Source organism: Lolium perenne, chromosome 3, assembly GCF_019359855.2.
Source record: "Lolium perenne isolate Kyuss_39 chromosome 3, Kyuss_2.0, whole genome shotgun sequence".
In the NCBI taxonomy this organism is placed as follows: Eukaryota; Viridiplantae; Streptophyta; class Magnoliopsida; order Poales; family Poaceae; genus Lolium; species Lolium perenne.
This window is the reverse complement of record NC_067246.2, coordinates 34,687,770-34,709,500: the sequence shown is the minus strand read 5'-3', so window position 1 is coordinate 34,709,500 and position 21,731 is coordinate 34,687,770. Positions and strand designations below refer to the sequence as shown.

The 21,731-nt window shown below is 50.7% G+C and overlaps 2 protein-coding genes across 5 annotated transcripts; one reads left to right on the top strand and one right to left on the bottom strand.

Annotated features, from left to right (window-relative positions):
• Positions 1–4,340: 4,340 nt before the first annotated feature.
• Positions 4,341–5,582, top strand: LOC127339083 (F-box protein At2g26160-like). Its single transcript, XM_051364980.1, has one exon. It carries the CDS (start codon positions 4,341–4,343, stop codon positions 5,580–5,582), a length of 1,242 nt encoding a protein of 413 aa, XP_051220940.1.
• A 579-nt stretch (positions 5,583–6,161) lies between these two features.
• Positions 6,162–17,691, bottom strand: LOC127340764 (4-hydroxybenzoate polyprenyltransferase, mitochondrial). 4 transcript variants are annotated; one of them, XR_007874860.2, is made up of 9 exons: positions 17,179–17,691; positions 16,632–16,767; positions 8,691–8,812; positions 8,403–8,472; positions 8,162–8,311; positions 7,929–8,064; positions 7,743–7,839; positions 7,403–7,630; positions 6,162–7,322 (listed from the first exon to the last, which is right to left on the bottom strand). XR_007874860.2 is itself a non-coding variant. In XM_051366512.2 (8 exons), the coding sequence occupies exons 1-8, from the start codon at positions 17,613–17,615 to the stop codon at positions 7,561–7,563; spliced, it is 1,218 nt and encodes a 405-aa protein (XP_051222472.1). In that variant the 5' UTR covers positions 17,616–17,691; the 3' UTR covers positions 6,162–7,560. The 4 variants fall into 4 exon arrangements, 1 of the variants encoding a protein (XP_051222472.1); XR_007874859.2 differs by having other exon boundaries at positions 6,163–7,309; XR_007874861.2 differs by having other exon boundaries at positions 6,163–7,306.
• Between the last annotated feature and the right edge of the window lie 4,040 nt (positions 17,692–21,731).

Sequence of the window (21,731 nt, the reverse complement as noted above, 5' to 3'; positions counted from 1 at the left end):
TGCTACTTATGTCAACGACGCATGAAAAAATTTCTTTGGGAAACGCTATCGACAAAGTTCAGCCTACCGGAAGACATGACGGAAGGCCGTAAGGATAAAGTCAAGGAATGGACATGGAAGAAGATGGCCATACAATTCCGAGCTTCAAGAAAAATTTATGGGACAAATATAAGAATGAAGATCCGTATTCGATGATAATACCGAAAATCTAGTGAAGATAAAAGATCACCGGGCCGCATTTAAGGAGTATAAGAAATCGTCTAAGTTTGTGTCCCGATCGAAGAAAAATACCGAAAATGCTGCAAAGAAGAAACTTCCGCATCATTTGGGGTCGTGGCTACAAGAGTGCCATTCCGAAGTGGACAGCGTTTGAGAATAAACTGATGGATCATGGAATCACTCCACAGACATGGGACTGGCCCGAACGGTCCAAGTTCTGGTTGTTCGCTCATGGGGCAGGGTTGGACCCAAAGACAGGGTTGATCGTTGCGAAGGGAAAATGGAAGGAAAAAATTGAGGCAATTGTACCGAAGCTTGTAGATGCAATTGAAAAGGTCGAAAGGGAGAGTACATTCCCGATCGAGAGAATGACGAGCCGACACTCGCTGCGGGAACCCCGAACATGTTGGACGGGTACGAGCTCGCCCTGTGTCTCACCATGAAGGAAGCGTGGCCGGACAGCGCTGACACTTATAGAAGCCGTTCGCGAAAGAAGAAGAAGGACGCCGACATTGTAACGGAGTTGTTATCTAGGGTGGAGGCTCTTGAGAGAAATCAGAGGGCACCCGATCACGCTGTTTCTACAGATCCACAAGCCGATGCTGCCCCATCTCAGCGAAGAAGCAGTGTCGGTTCCTCGCATCTTGACGGATGTGGAGGAAGCTACCCCGTGGATTATGTCACGGAGAAGACAGATTGCGAGCTACATATGTTAATCAGGACCGCGTCTGTTAAGGTGGCGGTCGGCTATGTGTACCCAAGTGAAGATGGAGCAATGCACCATCATATGCCCATTCCACCTGGTTGTGTTCGTGTCGGGGTGGATGAAGTTGTTTCGGGGTTTGAAAAAGTGGAGCTTGATATTCCTAGAGGTGAAGATGAGAGGACACCGGGCGATGTCAAGCACGGTTTCGCCCTATGGCCGAAGAAGTACGTCGTCCTTTTGCAAAGGCCACCGACTCCTACACATGAGCAGCAAATGCCATCGACTCCTCCCGGTGGCAGTCCCGGTGAGCAGCCAAGTCCACACCTACCCTGAGAGGGACCCCAGCGTGAGTCCACCATCTCGAGATCCTCCGCGTAAGACAGCGTCCGTTAAGCGGAACGGCACGCCGCCTAGGAAGAAAGCTAGAAAGGAGAAACAACTGCCGCCTCCTGAGAAGTTACCTTGGGAAAAACTCCAGAGGAAAACGCGGAGGCCGTTAAGGCCGAGGTGAAGAAATTTTTTGCACCGAAAGTGCCAGAGATACCTTTCGAGAAGACACTAGATCGGGAGAAAGTTGTGCGTACCGTTGACAATCTATATGACCCTGTACCATCGCCGCCATCTGACTATGCGCGTTCTATTGAAAGGTCGTATGACAAGATGATCGAGGCGACAAAACCCGTTAAATCGGGTATCAGGGAGATAAAAGGGATACACAGTGTCTACCAGCTCGGACAACAACCCGTTCAATCGGTCGCCCCTCTCAAGGTGTTTGACGGGAAGACCGTTCAAAGTTCTCGACAAGACGCAACTGATTACGCCTTAGCTGAACGAGCATATCAGTTTGTTCAAGGGAAAGATTTGGTCGAGAATCTCAGGAAGGTACCAACATGTATGCGTAACTTGCATTCGTGGTACCTTAAGGCCTCAAAGGAAGGGATCGAGACTATCATGGTGCGAGTTAGGGAAGAGCACTACTTCCAGGAGTACTGTGTGAACGTTGACTTCGCCGAACTCTTTCAGTTATACAATCTCCGGGCCCTCGACAAATCAATCATCAGTTGCTATTGTCTGTAAGTGATTTATTTATTTAATTTGAGAAGTCGTTCATTGTCTGCAGATTATAATCTTTTGTGCGCTATATTATGCAGATCGAAGATGCTCGAATGCAAAAGGGACGATATCACGTACATTGGGTTCATTGACCCGAACACAATGCATGTCAAAACCATAGATGATCCCCTCTATAACAAGGATACACCGCAGACTTTGCTAAGGTTTTTGAAGCGACAACGTGACAAAAAGCTAATACTTTGGCCTTACAACTTCGAGTGAGTCTTACTGTCTTATAACACATTATATTTTGCTCACCGTATGTCAAAATTTTAACTAATGACTACATATTGAAACGTGCGTAGGTTTCACTTTATTCTTCTCGTCATCAATTTGGAAATTGGAGAAGTTGAAGTCTTGGACTCACTAACCAAAGAAAAGGATCTATACGTGTCTTGTTTTTTAATGCTTAGAAGGTAATTTGAATTCTTATCGGTTTGTTTCGTTAATTTCCTGCTTTGAACTAATTGATGACTCTTTTATGCATTTTCTTTTGTCGAGCAGCGTATGGCAAACTTTCATCAAGGAAGATACGTCCCGTGAATGGCCACCGAAGCTGCGATGGCGTGCGAAAGTAAGTAGTACTACCTAGGTCCACACACCTTTCAATTATCATACTTGACTATTGTTTGATTGAATTATATTCTTGTAAAGAAATGCCCGCAACAACCTCCGGGGACCGATCTCTGTGGATTCTTCGTTTGCGAGTTCATCCGCAGAATTGTCAACGAGAGAACGAATAATGAGAGAAATAAAGAGGTACAAAAACAATCTTCACAAATTTGTTTTGTTATCATAAGTTGTGCCGAGTTTCAGTAATAGTTGTTTCATGTATTCATTTGTATCTTATTCTTTTATAGTTGGCAAGAAAGCGGAACAAGCTCTCAATCGATGACCGCTTCATAGCAATAGGCGAGGAATTGGCGGGATTTTTCCTTCGGGACGTCATACCACCACTCGCAGAGCACCACAATGAATGAAGATGTACATGTTACATATATCGTTGACTCGAAGAGTACCACTATGCTACATGTAATAGACATATATAGAGTACGCCTCGGAGAGCACCACTATGCATGAAGATCGATCTTCATGCATAGTGCTACTTAATTTGCGATCTCATGCAATAACATGTGTGTTATATTATATGCACCAACTTGCTATGCATCATCTTGATCTTCATGTACTACCTAAACCCAAACGCGTTTCTGGTGCATCGACGCGATATGAATCAAACCGATATCCCTAAACCTCTCCGAAACCCTAAAAAGCCAATTCTCTGCCGCGGCAGAGATTTGGGAAAATTCCCTGCCGCGGGGGGAACCTTTGGTACCGGTTCGTATTACCAACCGGTACCAAAGATCCTCAGCCCTGAGCTCTCCTGGTGGCCCACGTGGAGGCCCGTTTTATACCGGTTCGTAAGCAACCGGTACGAAAGGGGGGGGGGCTTTAGTGCCGAATAATTTGTACCGGTTGCAAAACCGGTACGAATGGCCCTCTGGAACCGGTATAGATGACCGTTTTTCTACTAGTGACACGACAAGCAATTAGCCACCGTGTTTGCCTTCCTGATGTTGAGGGGCAAAATCAGGCCTTGTATTTCCAACAATCAGTCTATAAAATTGTGTATAATTGGTGTTGCCGTGGTCTTACTCGAGCTAATTAATTTGCCAGACCAGAATAACATGGGAACAACCTGGTACGTAGCTCAAGGCACGAGCACTCCGTCCTTGCATTGACTCGTGGTGGCCGCGGTAGGGAGTGCCTGGGCCTTCGATCGATCCATCAGTTGCCATCAAACTCTGTTGTCGATGCAGCGAGGTATTGCCAGAATGACTGCGGCCATCATCACATGGCTAAGTAATGTCAGAACGAGCTTTCGTTCGTTTTAGTTGACCTACCTCGTAACAATGAATGATACTTCCTTCGTATATAAAAGGATGTCTCAATTTTGTTAAAATTTAAATGTATCTATATACTAAATCGGGTCTAGATACATCCGAATTTAGTAAAACTTAAGACATCCTTTTATGGACGGTGGAGTATTTTGGTTTTGATTTTTATTTACGGTAGGAAATGTTATAAGAGGGAATATTGGGTTGGGTTTTTTAATCGTCAGAATCCGTTTAGAGATTTGTTCCGCTACGGGAGCGCCTGCTGTATATGTACGCCTTCCTCCTCGTATCGTTGGCGTGCTAGGATTTTAGATTTCTTCGGATCTGACCTTGGCACTCTCATCTTCCGAAAGAAAAATACATCCGACCTGAATTCATCAACTGATCAACCGGCGACGTACGGCAGCATGCAACGGAGCGCGCCGTCGGCGGTGCAGTGGTCCGACCTTCCCCACGAGCTTCTCGGCATCGTCCGCTCCAAGGTCAACTCTCTTTCTATCGGAGTCCGACTTGCCGCCGTCTGCAAGACCTGGCGCGCCGCCGTGTCGCTGCTCCCTGCGCCGCCGGCTCTCCCGCTGCTGCTCATCTCACCGAGCGACTGGACGACGGCGACGCCGAGGAGCCTCTACTGCCCCGAGGACGACAGCGTGGTGCGAGTCCCTCTCCCACGCAGCCTCACCAACTCCATCTGGTACCACGGGTCCTACGACGGAGGCTGGATCGCCGTAAGGCCGACCCCGAAACCATGCCCGAGCGTGATCGTCAACGTCTTCTCCGGCACTGAGCTGACGCTATCCGAGAAGCACGAGGGGGTTTCATGTCCAGGGGCCTCCCCATCCCCAGTCATATGGAAAATCATCTTCTCCGAGGCCCCTACCTCCAGCAGCTGCATCCTCGCCGCAATGGCAACAGAAAATCTGATGGAAACCGATTCCAAGTTCTACATCGCGTTGCGGAGGCTCGGCTGCCCAGACGGTTGGAGGAAGATCCAGGGACACGACAAGGAGGGCATCGCGGACATCATGTTCTACCGTGGGAAGCTCTACGGCCTAACGCGCTTCAGCGAATGCCTACTCAGGCTCGACATTGGTGTGGATGACAATGGCGCACCCGTGGTCACGGCTGCCCGTCGGTTGGCCGTCCAAAAGCGCGACGGCCCGAAATCCACGGGCAAGAGAGTCAGTGAATTCTCTACCTACCTATTCGAGCTGCGTGGCAATCTCGCAATGGCGGTGAAGGCCATATGGTCGAAGCAAACCGGCAAACCTTATTTGAGGGTGTATGAGCTCGTAGACACTACTAGTACCGACGATACACACATTTATAAGTGGTCGGAGGTGCATAGCTTGGGTTCCCATGCCTTGTTTTTGGGGCCAAGGTGCTCATCCAAGGCGGTGGATGTGCCCGCAGGTGGTCGTGGTGGCGTAGAGGGAAACCACATCTACTACACGAGCCATTACTGCCTACGAGAAGAAGAAGAGGAATATAAGCCGTGTGTGACTAGGTCCGTTGATGCTGGCACAATGTACTTCATGGATGAGCAAAGCGTAGGCGACGGCTGCGGTGACTTGGACCGGATCCCATCCCTAGGATACTATGTTCGGGGCAGCATTTATCTTCCCACGTGGTGCTTTCCTCCGGACATGTAGGGCATATTTCATCAGGTTTTTATAAGAGGTTCAAAAGATAATTCTTTAGAATCTTTTCAATGAGCGGTACGGTTTGTCGGATTTAATCATAAGTGATTTTTCTAGGATTTCTTTGCACTGCATTTCCTATGCAAACTAGGACAACTTGTTAGATGCAGGTGCATCATGAACACGTACGTACTATTTTTATTTAATTTCTGTCTTGTGAACACGATTTCAACCAACCAATCCACATCTCGAAGTAGTAGATGAATTTCCAAAGAATTGAACACCCTTCCTTCTATGCAGGTGCGGCCCAATCCAAATAACACGTAAAATTAGTTGATAAGTTAACTGAACACTCTGCCTCTCTATCACCTAATAAATCTCTTTCTGTCTGAGAAACGCATCAATGTATCATGGATCTCTTTTCGACATGATCTGAAGATATCGATGGCACCATAAAGCTAGAGCAATGCCAGACATTACGCTACTAGAGAGCAGATAAACAATAAGTAAAGGGAGTAATACTCGCCGCTTTGATCGCTTTAATGCCAGAAATAAGTGAAGGTAAACAGACATTGGACTATAGCAGCTGCATTACATGGAAATACAGTTTTGCTGTAAAATACAGGATCCACGTAAACCGATCTTAGCGCCTTACAGCATGTTAAGTTGATCAACACAAACCGACGATTCAACAACGCAGAATAGAAATAACTACATTACAGAGTTGGGTACAATATCCCTTGATCCCTGGTTTGTCCTTTTATCCTTCAGAGCATAATGGGGAACACCGCATAGGAGTGCCCAGGCAAAACTTTTCATCAGAATATCTTGGATTGTGCCAAAAACAGAAGTAACAAATCATTATCCCAGGAGACAGAAAGTACAAAACAAGTGAGAAGAATAACCAAGAGCTGCAAATGATCAAACCAAGATTAGAGGGGAGAGCCAAGTTATTGACTGAATAGGGATGGAAAAGGGGGTAAATAGCAGAGGCGAAGTGACAAATGCTTGGTTCCTTATAAATCCAAAGACAAAAATAGCATGGCATAATGGTTATATAAAGATGTGCCTGACCAAGTAAGGCTGCCTCTCTCTTGAATGTACTGATAAGATAAAGGGACCAGACAGAGCATCAAGAATAAAGATGTGCCAGACCAAATAAGGCTGCATCTCTCTTGATTACATGTTGCTGGAGCTAGAGCGTTCCTCTGGCTATAATTGGCTATTCTCGATGCCACAGCGACAAGAGCAGACAAGGGTCACTAGATGAGAGTTCCAAACTAGCTGTTTCCGATGCATTTCTGTCTTGGAAATTGGCGCAATTTGTACAAGTATGTCCATCGCCCACACCTCCGCCAGGATCTCCTAGCGGCGGCCTTCTTCGTCCTCTCAGTTCATTGCCCATCGTGGCGCCTTGTATCAATATTATGAAGTCATCTTGAAATCCTGGAGGCTACTTGCAGGAACAGCAGCTTCCCGTGATAATGCAATGGTCAGGTCAGTCCAACTTTGCCGCTGGTCTCACGGGATGTAGAAAGACAGTACTTAAAAAAAAAGCAGTTACTTTCTTTAGCACGACGAGGTGTCAAAGCCAAACTAGGCACTCTCTGTCTTTCTGCAAGAGCCGACATGGCAAGAATTTTTTTTTCTTAAGCACCTGCGTTGTACATGGTCTAATGGCCCAGTCTTCATTTACCAAGTAAAACAACTACCTAAAAAGACTGTCAAGACATAACCTGCTACAGCAGCAAACTTATCATCAGGGTATGCCTTTAGTATTCAGTAGAGACGAAACTGAGAAAAGTGTAAGTAATGAGAGAGAAAGAACTTACAGAATTTTATCTGCAGTACACTGAATATAGTGCGTCACATGGTTAAAACAATCTGTTTGGCCTTTCTCGTACTAGTCACAAACCATGTACTGCTTCAATCAGAACTATAAAATTCTATAGAATAGAACATAGTGGCGCATGACGCCTGATTGTATCTATCATGATGCAAGTCGCCCAAACAAAATTCCACTGAATACCAGTGCTCCAAACCACTTGTTTGATACAAATCTGCAGAGTAGGAATTACATAAAATTAGTTCAATAATTTCATAACAGTGCAACAAACAAACAAAGAGATAATGTCATCTAGATCTCCATGATCTCAATGTAAAAAAACATACTTTCTGTTGCAATCTGCACGGTCAGACAAGTCAACAATTGAAATCTTCCATGCCAACTGTGCAGCTGCAGCTGTCAGAAGAGGGTAGTAGGGCCAACCTGTCAAACATGGTTAAAGTAGTCAATATATATTATTTGAAAACACTGTAATTTTCATAGAATATGACATTATGGTAATGAGCACCAACCAAGTTCAGCATTGTAGCCACTGAGTGCTAAGCCACCAATTGATGCAGCGCCGAAGGCACTGATCCATTGCTTGGTTGAATCTCCAAACCTTAATGCTGTGGACTTAACACCTACTTTGAGGTCATCTTCTTTGTCCTGACATGTATTCAGATACAATCATAAGAAACCATGACAATCCGATAAGATGATTGCTCAGTCTAGATATAAAAGGGCAGCACTAGTTAAAAAATACCTGATGTGCATATATGGTATCGTATACCAATGTCCAGCATATACCAGCAGTATACAGAGGAAGGATGACTGCAGGATCTAGGCTCTCTTTGATAGCAGCCCATCCTAACAAAGCCCCCCAGTTGAAGGTCAAGCCAAGATATGCCTGAGGCTGTTAAAAAATGCAACAGAAGTAGTTTTAATGATCACTCTCTGTAAGAATGATTATGGTACTACAAACCTTGCATGTGTGTATTACATACCCAAAATGTGAACCTCTTCATCAGGGGATAAGAAAACACCAAAAGAAGAGAAGATGCACCAAGAACACGGCTACATAGACAAACGAGACAAACTTAGAGGATATTATTACTAGCTAGAAGCAGAATGCATCTGACAAGCTGTCATTCCTTTGGAGCTTGTGGAAATTAATATTTTAAAATAGATCAACAGACATGTATTCTACAAAATGTCAATTAATATACAGTTTGGTTTGACTGGACACTGGAGAATCCAAGACAAGTCACACAAAGAAGTAAAACGAAAGCTACCTAAAATTGTTCAGTTGGAGAAGAATGCCCAATCCTAGCAACAGCTGGCATCCTAGGAAGCACACTCCCTGAGAAGGGGTTAGAACACCTGATGCGAAAGGCCTGCTTTTGGTGCGCTCAACCTACACAAGGAACATACCCATCATCACTTCATTGCATGATCCACTAGAGTGACGTAATTTGCATGTTTTCACTAAGTTGTTTGTTTTAGCTGCTAGCCAGCTACTAACACTAAGGTCATGACATTGGATACTTAATTTTGCTACATTCTTGGTTCAACAGGTAAGCACTAACTCATCTAAATTGCAGTTGACCCTTTTATTTGTATTCACGCTCACAAAATTCTGAAAGGGACTCCGACATTCTGGCCGGCCGTCGCCATCGAGGCTCCCCAGGTGGCCAGGTGGGGTGCAGTTTGACACGAAAATGTCTGAGGAGCGGGCGGACGCGGGCGGACGCGGGCGATGCGCGTGGCGGCGCGTCTCGGGCAGGCGGCGTTGGCGCAGCGGACGTCGGCGGCACGCGCGGCGGCGCGGCTCGGGAGGGCGACGTCGATGCTCCCTCCGGGCGGGAGGAGCCGGACCATGTGGCGCCGTCTGCGGCGACCTCCTCCGGCGCTGCGCTTCAACAAGGTAAGTTTTGGGATCTGTCGGGTTCGTCTGATGTGGAGGGGGAGGCGGTCTCTGCTTCCGACGCCTCGGAGGGAGATGAGGAGGACTCTGACCTTGAAGCCCTCCGGCGGCGGCGGCCGGCCACCAGCACCCTGGGCGGCTTCATTCGACGGGCTCAGGAGCTTGGGGGCTCCTCGCAGTCCGTGCGCCGCCGTTCGTCCTTCGCCCCGGGCGGCAAGGGCTCGAGGTTCTGTAGCTCTGCTCCGACGGCGCCGCCGCGGCTCCGACGCCCACGGGACTCGGCTCGGCCGCGCTCGTCGTCCTCTGCATCTGCGGAGCTGGGTCGCCCTACTTCCGCGTTGGTTGCTCCGGTGGAGTGGCCTGACCTGGTTCCTGGTGGCGCCCCGCGGTGTGCGACGGTGGTTGGCTGCTCCCGCTGGGGCTCTTCGCCGACGGTCAACGAGGCTCGCCGTGATCTGGATCTGGGAGATCCAGTGCGTTTGAATCTGCCGGGCGGGGAAGACGAAGATGTGGGCCGTATCTGGGCCAGCCAGGCCGCTGATGCTGTTGTCTCCACGCCCACGGGCCTGGAAGGAGGCACCATCCTGGCCTTGGGCCCTGAGCCTGTCTGGCCCATCTTGACTCTGCCACGGCCTGGCCCAGCCCAGCTGCGCCGCTACACCTGGCTCTGGATGCCTAAGGGTGGCACCGATCCCTCACTAGGGTTTCCTGCTAGATCCAAGGAAGTGAGACACAGGCTCTCCGACCCCTACACGCCGCGACACCGCCTCCTCCGTCCGATTCCTGCCTCCCCGCCGCTCTCTCGCTCCTTTGCGGCGGCGCTCATGGCGGGCGGCTTCGACGACGGGCGGAAACGGCGCTTCGACGACAGGAGGGATGGTGAGGTGGGCAGCGGGGGCGGCGGCCGGCGCCACGACGGCGGGCGGCAGGTGGCGCGTCAAGATGGTGGTGCTCGCCAAGACGGTGGTGGCGGAGGTCGCTACGATGGCGGCGGGCGCCAGGAGGGCGGCGGCGGCCGCTACGAGGGGGCTCCCGGTTCCTGGAGGGCGGCGGTCGCTCCGACGCCGGCGGCGGCTTCCAGGATGACTTCCGTGACCAGGAGCGCGGCCGCGGCTTCGACTACGGCCCTCCGCCTCCCTGGTGGGAGGAGCAACGCCGGCGCGAGGAGGCGTTGGCGAACCGTCGCGCTGACGGTGCCCCGGCGAGGGGTGGCGCTGATCGCTCCGGCGCTGCTGGTCAGGGAGACCGCGCGGCGCAGGGTCAACGCGCTCAGCCCAAGAACAAGACCAAGAAGGCCCCCGGGGAGGGTGGCCAGCAGCAGTCAAAGGGTAAGGCGAAGCAAAACCCACCTCGGACAGGGGCGCCGACGGCGGGAGAATGCTTCAAGTGCGGCAGGGAGGGTCATTTTCAGTCTGACTGCACCTTCGACCCCCTGTGCGTCATCTGCAGCGGAGAGGGCCACTCCTCGGCGAGCTGCCCGTCGCGTGGGAAGGGTCTCATGCTCCAAACTATGGGCCACGCTATCAATGGTGGTGGCTTCTACAACATCGACGTCGAGCCGCTGCGTGGGGGGATAGGCAATGGGAATGTCTACGCCGCCATCATCAAGTTCTGCTCGACGCCGTTGTCTGAGACCCAGCTCTCTGATGAGCTGAAACATCTGGTAGATGAGCTATGGGACTGGCAAGTGCAGCGCCTCTCGGACTCTGAGTTCTCCATTGTCTTCCCCACTCGCCAGACCTTGAAGCTCAGCACCGGGAGCGGGAAGCTCCACCTCCCTCTCAGCAAGACGGATACTGAGATCCGCGAGGCCTTCCTGGCCCCCAAGCCGAGTCTGGTCCTCCCCTCGGTCTGGGTGCGCCTGTCGGGGGTCCCGGAGGACCTCATGACCAGGGACCGCCTTATGGCGGCTTTCACCATGATTGGGAGGCCGTTCGACGTTGACGAGCTCTCTATCCAGAAGCGCGACCGTGAGCCGATACGCATGCGCTTCAACTGTCGCTATCCTGACCGCATCAAGGGCTCGGTCCAAGTCTTCGTCAATGGAGAGGGCTTCATTGTCGGAGTTCAAGCGGAGGCTCCGCCTTGTGGGTCTTCGGGTGCGGGGTCAGGGGGCCCTCCACCGCCACCAAACAACAATCTTGACGACGAGGACTCCGATGATATCCCATCCGATAGCGAATGGAACAAACACCGTCGCAGCCAAGACAAGAACAAAGAAGCGGCGAAAGACAAGGGAGGGGCATCCGGCCCCTCAAGCTCCAACCCGCCGGTGTTGTCGCATGGCATGCAGGGGCTGCCGACTTCCTCTTCCCTCGCCCTCACGGCTGCTCCGTTTGATGAGTACGGCTCCAACATCGGCGCGGCTGCGGAGTTCCTCCCCTCCCTCACCATCACGGAACCGGCAAGGCACAAAATGGTTGTGCATCTCGTGGCGCCGGCAAGTGCGGCGGAGGGGTCCCGCCTCCTTGCCGATGACTCCCTCGACTCGGCTGATCTTGACTCTCAGATCACCGACCCGGCGCCTTCTTTGGTGGAGGACAACCAACTGGCGGAGGGCCCGCCGGCCAAGCTGGCCAAGCTCTCGCTGCCCGCGAGCCCTGGCCTCGTGGATGATGTTGAGGTGGTGGACGCCTCTGAGGACGAGGGAGGAGAGCTGCCGCGGCGCTCCGAGGCTGATGGACATGGCGACCTCCTCAAGGATCTGTCCGAGGTGACCCCCGTGGCGCAGGCCCGCCGCTCCAAGGCCGTCTATTCCAAGCGGGCGTCAACGACTGTGAGGAAGAGCTCGAGGTCCCAAGGAGCGGCGGCTGGCACCTCTGCGCTCCTCCGCGCCCAGCGGCGCACGGCTGAGAAGAACCCGGAGGGCAAGGCCGACAACATCATCACCAAGGACAAAGGTAACAATTTCGTCATCCTTGACCTCCTCTCTGATGCGCATTTATCTTCGGTCGTTCGCGATAGCTGTATGGTGTTCTCTCCTAGGGTGGGCAACTCGGGCGAGGCCCTCTCCGTTATTAGGGCAAAGGAGAGGGTCCAAGCCGCTCTCGCCGAGACTGCGCGACGTCTGGAGCGGGAGGCTGCGGCGGCCAAGTCCACGGTGGATGCTCCAAGGGAGGAGCAGGCGGGGGGTGAGGCGGTGGCTGAACCTCCCGCTTCTACCGCGGGGGCCGATAAAGCTCCATCGCACCCGGCCGGGGCAGGGGCCCCGGAGCCAGCTCCCACGTCTCCGGCTGCCATCGCGGGGGCTTCGGAAGGGTCCGGTCCCTTGCGTTCACGTCCACGAAGGAAGTGTACTAAGGCTCCTGTGCTCGCTGTCTCCAAGAGACAGTACAAGAAGCGTGCTCCTAAATGAGGGCCCTAATCTACAACCTGCGAGGCTTTGGGGGACAAGGGCGTCGTACCCAGCTTCGTGATTATGTGCAACGCGACAGGGTTGACATTCTTGGCCTACAGGAGACGGTCAGACAGGACTTCACGGACTCGGAGCTGCGGAGCCTCGAGTGCGGCGGCCAGTTCTGCTGGAACTGGTTGCCGGCCACAGGACAATCCGGGGGGATGCTCCTGGGGTTTCGTGATGCCTGCTTTGAGGTTGGGACCTGGCGGAAAGGGAGGTTCTTCATCAGCGCCGACCTTTTCCATCGTAGCCGAAGGGTCAAATGGACCTGCATTCTGGTCTATGGCCCGGCTGATCACTCCAGGACTAGGGAGTTCCTGGAGGAGCTGTCTGCTGAGGTGGGTAACTGTAGGTTTCCCCTCATTGTGGGGGGCGACTTCAATCTCATTCACGGACCTAGGGATAAGAGCAATGCTAATGTCAACTGGCCTCGGGTGCGCCTGTTCAACGACACTATTGCCTCCCTCTCCCTCCGTGAGCTCAATCGAACCGGGGCTAGGTTCACTTGGACCAATAAGCAGCTTTCCCCTATCCGCTCGGTCCTTGATAGGGTTTTCGTCTCGCCGTCGTGGGAGACGCTCTTCCCTCTGTGCTCTCTGTCGGCGGTCACCCGTGTGGGCTCTGACCACTGTCCCCTCCTCTTGGATGACGGCGAACAGGGGATTCGCCGGCCCGCGAGGTTTTTCTTCCAATCTTGGTGGCTTAGGGTAGCCGGTTTTGAACAAATGGTCAAGGATAAGCTGACCTTCTGTATCCGAGAGTTGGGACCCCACCGATGCAGCATTGATCTTTGGCAATGCATCGCGAGATGCCTTCGCCAACATCTGCAGGGTTGGGGGGCCAATCTTGGCAAACTGCGGAGGGAGGCTCGGGATAACCTCCTCTCCCAGGTTAAGGAGCTTGACGAGCTCGCTGACTCGTCTGGTCTCGATGAGGAGGGTTGGGCCCTCCGCTATTTCCTGGAGGACCAGATCGTCCAGCTGGATGGCGCGGAAGAAGATTACTGGCGACAACGCAGTAGGCTGCAATGGACCCTTAAAGGGGACTCCTGCACAGCATTCTTCCATGCCTTCGCCAATGGGAGGCGCAGGAAGTGTCTTATTCCTCGACTGCTGACGGAAACTGGGGAGATTTCTGACCAGCAAGAGATGATGGGACATGTTTACCAGTTTTACCAAGGCTTGATGGGTGCCGAGGGGGAGGAGAGGGTCTTCTCCCTTGCCCAGGACCTTTGGCCGGCTGCCAAGAGAATCTCCGACGAGGAGAATAGGGGTCTGGAGCTTACCTTTACCCCTGAAGAGCTGGATGAGGTTCTGGAGGGCATGAAACCCGACTCGGCCCCTGGCCCAGACGGGCTACCGGTCTTCTTCTTCAAGAAGTTCTGGGATATCCTTAAATCCCCCATTCTCCAGATCCTCAATGACTTCGCCCTAGGGAGGGTCGACATTGCGCGCCTTAATTTTGGAGTCATATCCCTCATCCCGAAAATCCAGGGAGCTGACACTATCAAGCAGTTTAGGCCTATCGCTCTCATAAACGTTATCTTTAAATTCGTTGCCAAGGCTTACGCTACCCGTCTTGCACCTCTTGCGCATAAGACCATAGACCGTAGTCAATCGGCCTTCATCAGGGGCAGAGGCCTGCAAGAGGGTGTGCTCGCCCTGCATGAGATCGCCCATGAGCTGAGAGTCAAGAAGCTCAAGGGCCTTCTCCTCAAACTAGACTTTGAGAAAGCCTTCGATCGGGTAAGTTGGGACTTCCTGAGAGAAGTGCTGTTGAGGAAGGGCTTCTCTCCCATGATTGTCCACCGCTTGATGCAGCTGGTCTCGGGTGGCCAGACTGCGGTCAACGTTAATGGTGTCATCGGGGAGAACTTCAGGAACGCTCGTGGTGTGCGGCAAGGCGACCCGCTATCACCGATCCTGTTCGACTTCATGGTGGACTCGCTTGCGGCTATCATTGCCAGGGCCTCCGAGGCGGGGCACCTCAAGGGTGTGGTGTCCCACCTCATCTCGGGCAGGATCACGCACCTCCAATACGCAGACGACACCCTGATTCTGCTGGAACCCTCCGAGGTGGGGCTCGCCAATCTTAAGTTCCTGCTTCTCTGTTTTGAGAACATGTCGGGACTTAAGATCAACTTCGCGAAGAGCGAAGTGATTGTGACAGGGGTCACGGACAGGGAGCGTCAGAGGGTGGCTGACTCCCTTAACTGCAAGCTCGGGAGCTTGCCGTTTCACTACCTTGGCCTACCGGTTAGTGACCGCCGCCTCTCAGTCGCGGACTGGCACTTCCTCACCGAGAAGGTTGGCCACCGGGTTGAGCCTTGGCAGGGCCTTTTCTTGGCGTCGGCTGGGAGGCTTGAGCTTACCAACTCCTGCCTCTCCAGCCTCCCGTTGTTTGCCATGGGTCTCTATTTGCTTCATGACACGACTCACGCAGCCATGGACAAGCACAGGTCCCGCTTCTTTTGGGAGGGAGTGGGGGCCAAACGCAAGTACCATATGGTGGACTGGGCTACGGTGTGCAAACCCCGGGCGTTTGGAGGGTTGGGTATCCTCAACACCAAGTCCATGAATATCGCCTTGATGGTAAAGTGGATCTGGAAGATCTATCAGAACGCTGAAGGCCTGTGGGCAGACCTTCTTAGGGCCAAGTACCTGGGAGACCATGATCTATTTTCCCCGGCGGTTCCGACCAAAGGATCTCAATTCTGGAACGCCATTCAAAAGATCAAATGGTACTTTAAATTGGGTGCTAAGCACCAGGTTCACAATGGGCATCGAACCTACTTCTGGCTGGACTGGTGGACGGGTAATGGGCCCCTTCGCTTCACCTTTCTGCGGTTGTTTGCTTGCTGCGACAATCACTTTGCTACTGTCCAGGGGGTCAGGACCAACGAGGGTTGGCGGATAAGGTTCCGTCGCACCTTCGGCTTAGCCGAGCGAGTCGAATGGGACAATCTCTGCAGGATTTTTGACCTCTCGCCTGCTTCAGATGGCGAGGACGTAATCCGCTGGGCTCTGGAACCATCCGGGGAGTACTCCACCAACTCGTTGTACTCCAAGATGTCCCGAGGGGGGACGATTACCCACTTTAAAGAGATTTGGCGCACGAGGGTTCCGCCGAAGATCAGGGTGTTCTTATGGCAACTAATCCGTGGTAGGCTTCCCTCCGGGGACCAATTGCTCAAACGGAACGGGCCATCGGATGGGCGATGCGCCCTTTGTGGGGAATGGGAAACTTGCGATCATATCTTCTTCACTTGTCACATCGCGAGATTTATGTGGGCAGGGATTAGGGATCTACTTGCCTGCTCTTGGGACCCAGCAGGGGCTGCGGACTTTGTAGCCATTGCCAACGGCTTGACGGGTAGACTTCGTAGGATAGCTTGGTACACCTTCGCTGCCCAGAGTTGGGCGCTTTGGAACATCCGCAACAAGCTTGCTATTGAAGGCTCCCTGATATCCAACCCGGCTGATGCTATCTTCAAAATGTCTATCTACATGCAGAGCTGGAGGGTACTGGTCAGACGGAAGGACCGCCCACTGCTGGACGTGGCACTGGACGAGGTTAGGAGGCTACACGCGAGGATCAGGGCCGGAGGACGCTGACGACATCGACATCCTGGGTGGATTGACGTTTTCTTCCTGCGCGCCGCTACTCGCCACTCTCTAGCAGTTTTCTTTCATATGTGTTTCAGACTTGGGTACTTGTATGGCAGCACTTGTATTTGGAGGTCTCTGTTATGTGGCGTGTGTTGTATCGACTCCTACCGCTTTATTAATTTAAAGCTGGGCCTTTGGCCTTATGTTTAAAAAAAAAAATTCTGAAAGGCAGTTTCACACAAAGCATGTGGTGCTGTCTCATTGTCTGCAACCAGAACAAACAAACTACAGGGGAAAAAATCACCTTGTTATCGATGTGGCGATCGAGCAGATCATTCACGGTGCAACCAGCGCCCCTTAGGAGGACAGCTCCACATCCGAAGAGTGCCAGCATTTTCAAGTCAGGGAGCTCGCCCGGCATTGCTGCTATTGTGATTGACCTGCGAAGCCAGGGAGGGTTATAGGAGCTCTTCAACTCAGGATGAGAAGATGCAATGTCAGCTTAATATCAGATAACCATGCCAACATGTCTATAGCGGTTTGTGGGACTGTAACAAAAACAAAATGGCACCTATGAAGCTGTGAACAAACCCATAAAGCAGTAGCATGTTTGAGTCATGAATCGTTTAGATGGTTTTTATCTGTTGCTGGTAAACATGGACTCAGAGATTGAGCCTCAAACCCCCAGATTGAGCATGAACTCAAATTTTAAACAATGGTTGAACCTATAATTCGTCTCTGCGTGCAGTAAATCTGCAAATGTGAGCTCATATTCCCATCTAGCCTCTAGTGAGCTGATCCTGCTCAGGGATGGTGTTCAGAGCTGGCAATGGCGGTAGAAGCAAGCATACCACATGCAGGGCCAAGCGAGGAGCCAGGTGCCGATGGGCTTGTCGAGGCGCGCGAGCATCGCGTACGGGCGCGCCGCCTCCGGGAGCAACCTCTCCACCCACGACACCGGCGGCGGCGGGAGGATGCCCTTCTTGTCCGTGTCCGTGTCCTTGGACCGGGAGGAGGTCGAGAGCGGGTGCGAGAAGCTGGTCGGTAGCAGGATCTTGTTGACGTAGTAGGAGGACGCCGCCGCAGAGGCTGAGGTGGGGGAGGGCGGGTGCTGGCATGGGCGGCGGCTTAGGGTGATCAGGTGGCACCGGGCAGCGGGGTTGGGATAGGTAGAGGGAGAGGGAGGAGGTGTAGAGGAGTGGATGAGCGAGGAGATGGCCGGGAGAGCCGCGGCGATGCGGGCGCGGCGACGGAGGGCGGCGGCGCGGAGCAGAGCGGAGGGCGCCATGGATGGAAGCTGAAGCTGAAGCTGATGATGTCAGAGGCCCATCATAGCTCACTACTAGGGTGATTCTGTTTTGGACCCAACAGAGGCATTAGAAAAAGAAATCTGCACTTTTCTCAAAAACAAAAAGAAGAAATCTGCACCCAAGGAACTTACAAAACGGTGCCCGCACGATTTTTCTCTAAAAGCATACCAGATTTAAACCAAGCGGTTAATTTTATTAAGGTCTATACTTTATAAGAGAAATGGGAACCGACGCCCTCAAATAGGCACCGGTAGGCGACAATGACCTATTAGGGGTGCCGAGCCACCGAGACCTTCTCCTCCATTTGGGGAGGGCCGCCCCACACTGACGACCCCGATAAGAAATCGCCCAAAAAATAAACAAATAAATTTAAACAAACTTCAAAGTTTTATTCAAATTTATGTTTATTTAAAAAAGTTAAAATGAAATTAAACTAAACTAAACTAAACATAAATCTACGGGAGACGCCAGCCCTGGAAGGGGCTGAAGCCGAGGTCGTTGTTGTCCGCCTTGTCGGCCATGTCTTGCTAGCGGTGGTGGTCATCATCGTCCCAGAACGACAAAGAGAAGCCACTCGTCGCCATATCTATCGAGGTGTATGATGGTGTCGCTCTCGGTGGTAGCCCACCATTTGTCGTACTCGAGGTCGAAGGGTGCCATGTCCGCCGAGGAGCGCCTTGGTGAGCCCCAATGATTCATCCGAGTCGTCAGGTGCCCGTAGTTGCGCCTTCATGGGGAGGTACTCCTGCGCCAGGTCCCGGGTGAGTTGTCCTAATCCCACGGCGGCAGAGAGGCCAGCTGTGAGCAGATGTAGGGTACGAGATCGGCGTCGTTCTCCAGGATGGGGGATTGGCGTACCGATCCCCCCTGCCGCTCTCACCTTCCACACCGTGAGGGAGGTGCGCATCGGCAGGACAACGGCCTCGTCGATGGTGATGGTGCGCTGGTGCGCCGCCGCTACCTCTGGTGCCCTCGGGCCTCATGGTCGTTGCATACCATGGCTCGGCGGTGGTCACCGAGTTTTTTTGTGCAGGACGGTTGATACGTCCAATTCGCATCACTATTTTATATCATAATTTGCTGTTATTCATTGATATATTTCATATTTGGGGATAATACTTATGTTATTTTATTTATTTTGCATGATTCATGATTATTGGAGGATCGCGCACCGGAGTCAGGATTCTGCTGGAAAAAGCGCCGTCAGAATGCAATATTTCGGAAGATCAACAGTTGACGGAAATAATATGAAAAATCCTATTTTTCCAGATGACGAAGGGAGCCAGAAGGGGGAGCCGAGGGGACCCGAGGTGGGCCCACCTCATAGGCCGGAGCGTCCCAAGGCCTGGCCGCGCCGCCCTGTGAGGAGGGGGCCCACAGCCCCCTCTCGCCTCCTTTTCTTCGCGAACGTCTTCGTCCCGAAAACCTAAGCTCCAGGGGATAGGTCGCGAAGAGTCACAGCCGCCTCTGCGAGGCGGAGAACACCAGAGAGAAAAGAGCTCTCCGGCAGGCTGAGATCCGCCGGGGAAATTCCTTCCCGGAGGGGGAAATCGACGCCATCGTCACCGCCATCGAGTTGGACATCATCTCCATCACCATCATCATCATCTCCATCATCATCACCGCCGCCTCCACCGCTGCACATCATCACCGATGTAACAATTTGGGTTTGATCTTGATTGTTTGATAGGGGAAACTCTCCTGGTGTTGATTTCTATTAGTTATTGATGCTATTGAGTGAAACCGTTGAACCAAGGTTTATGTTCAGATTGTTATTCATCATCATATCACCTTTGATCATGTTCCATATGATGTCGCGTGAGTAGTTCGTTTAGTTCTTGAGGACATGGGTGAAGTCTAAATGTTAGTAGTGAAGTATGGTTGAGTAATATTTAATGTTATGATATTTAAGTTGTGGTGTTATTCTTCTAGTGGTGTCGTGTGAACGTCGACTACACGACACTTCACCTTTATGGGCCTAGGGGAATGCATCTTGTACTCGTTTGCCAATTGCGGGGTTGCCGGAGTGACAGAAACCTGAGCCCCCGTTGGTATATCGATGCAGGAGGGATAGCAGGATCTCAGAGTTTAAGGCTGTGGTTAGATTTATCTTAATTACTTTCTTGTAGTTGCGGATGCTTGCAAGGGGTATAATCACAAGTATGTATTAGTCCTAGTAAGGTCGGTACATTAGCATAGGTTCACCCACACAACACTTATCAAAACAATGAAGATTAATTAGCCGTATGTAGCGAAAGCACTAGACTAAAATCTCGTGTGTCCTCGAGAACGTTTGGTCATTATAAGTAAACAAACCGGCTTGTCCTTTGTGCTAAAAAGGATTGGGCCACTCGCTGCAATTATTACTCTCGCACTTTACTTACTCGTACTTTATTCATCTGTTACATCAAAACCCCCTGAATACTTGTCTGTGAGCATTTACAGTGAATCCTTCATCGAAACTGCTTGTCAACACCTTCTGCTCCTCGTTGGGATCGACATTCTTACTTATCGAAGATACTACGATACACCCCCTATACTTGTGGGTCATCAAGACTATTTTCTGGCGCCGTTGTCGGGGAGTGAAGCGCTATTGGTAAGTGGAATTGGTAAGGGAAATTTCTACTGATTGTGCTGATTTTATTTCTGCCTGCTGCCATAATTCATTATGGAGAGATCTTCTCTTGAATTTTTATTTGGAAAATCTACTACTACTGCAAAGGTAGTGGATGAGGCGCCAGGTGAGGAAGAGATACCATACAAAATACCTATGAACATTATTGAACGTGTAGTGGATAACCGTTATACAGGGGATGGAACTGTCCACCCTAGAGATCATTTACTATTCTTACATGAATTATGCGGTTTATTCAAGTGTGCAGGTATTGCTATGGATGAAGTGAGGAAGAAACTATTCTCTATATCGTTGTCTGGTAAAGCGGCGCATTGGTATAAATTACTGGATAATGGGGATTCTCTTGAATGGAATGATATTGTGCCCCGGTTTTATTCTAAGTTCTATCCTCCAAGTGAAATTCACAAAAACCGGAACCGCATATATAATTTTTGGCCTCATGATGGAGAGAGTATTGCCCAAACGTGGGGGAGGTTGAAGTCTTTAATGCTCAAATGCCCCATTCATGAGCTTCCTGGTAATGTTATTATTGACAATTTCTATGCAAGACTTTCTTTTGAAGACAAGACCTTGCTGGATACTTCTTGTTCTGGATCATTTACGCGCAACAAGGAAGAGTTTAAAAGGGACCTTCTTAATCGGATCCAGGAAAATACTGAAGGATGGGAGAACGACAAAGATAGAGAATCAGGTATAAATTATGATTATAAATGCATTGAAGCTTTTATGGATACTGATAAATTTCGTAATATGAGTGCTACTTATGGTCTTGATTCTCAAGTTGTTGCAAATCTTTATAAAGCTTTTGCCTCTCATTATGAATTGCCTAAGAAGAATTTTGATAAGTATCATGAACCGTATAAATATAAAATTGATTCATCTATAAATAAATGTGTTGTAGTTGAAACTGTTGATCATGTTATTCCTGAAGCTTATATTGAAAAAACTCCTTTCCCTGCTAAAATGAAGGAGTACTCTGTTATAAATAGTGCGGTTCATAAAAGTGAAAAGAAACCTATAGAACCTGAAGAACAAATAAAAGTTGAACCTGCTGTTGCAATAGTTAAAGATCTTGTGACTGAAAATGTGGAGGATGGTCATATTATTTTCTGTGAAGATGCTTCTAATATTGTTTCACATCCTAATAAGTGTAAGAAAGCTAGTGTTCCTATGTTATCTGTTAGAATTGGAGATCATTGTTATTATGGTTTATGTGATATTGGTGCAAGTATTAGTGCTATTCCTTATGAGCTTTACACAGAGATTATGCACGAAATTGGTTCTTGTGAACTTGAAGATATTGATGTGGTTATTCGGCTGGCTAATAGAGAAACTATCTCTCCAATTGGTATCGTTCGAGATGTGAAAGTTTTATGTGGTAAGATTAAATATCCTGCTGACTTTTTGGTACTTGGTTCTGCTGCTAGTAAATATTGTCCTATCATTTGTGGTAGACCTT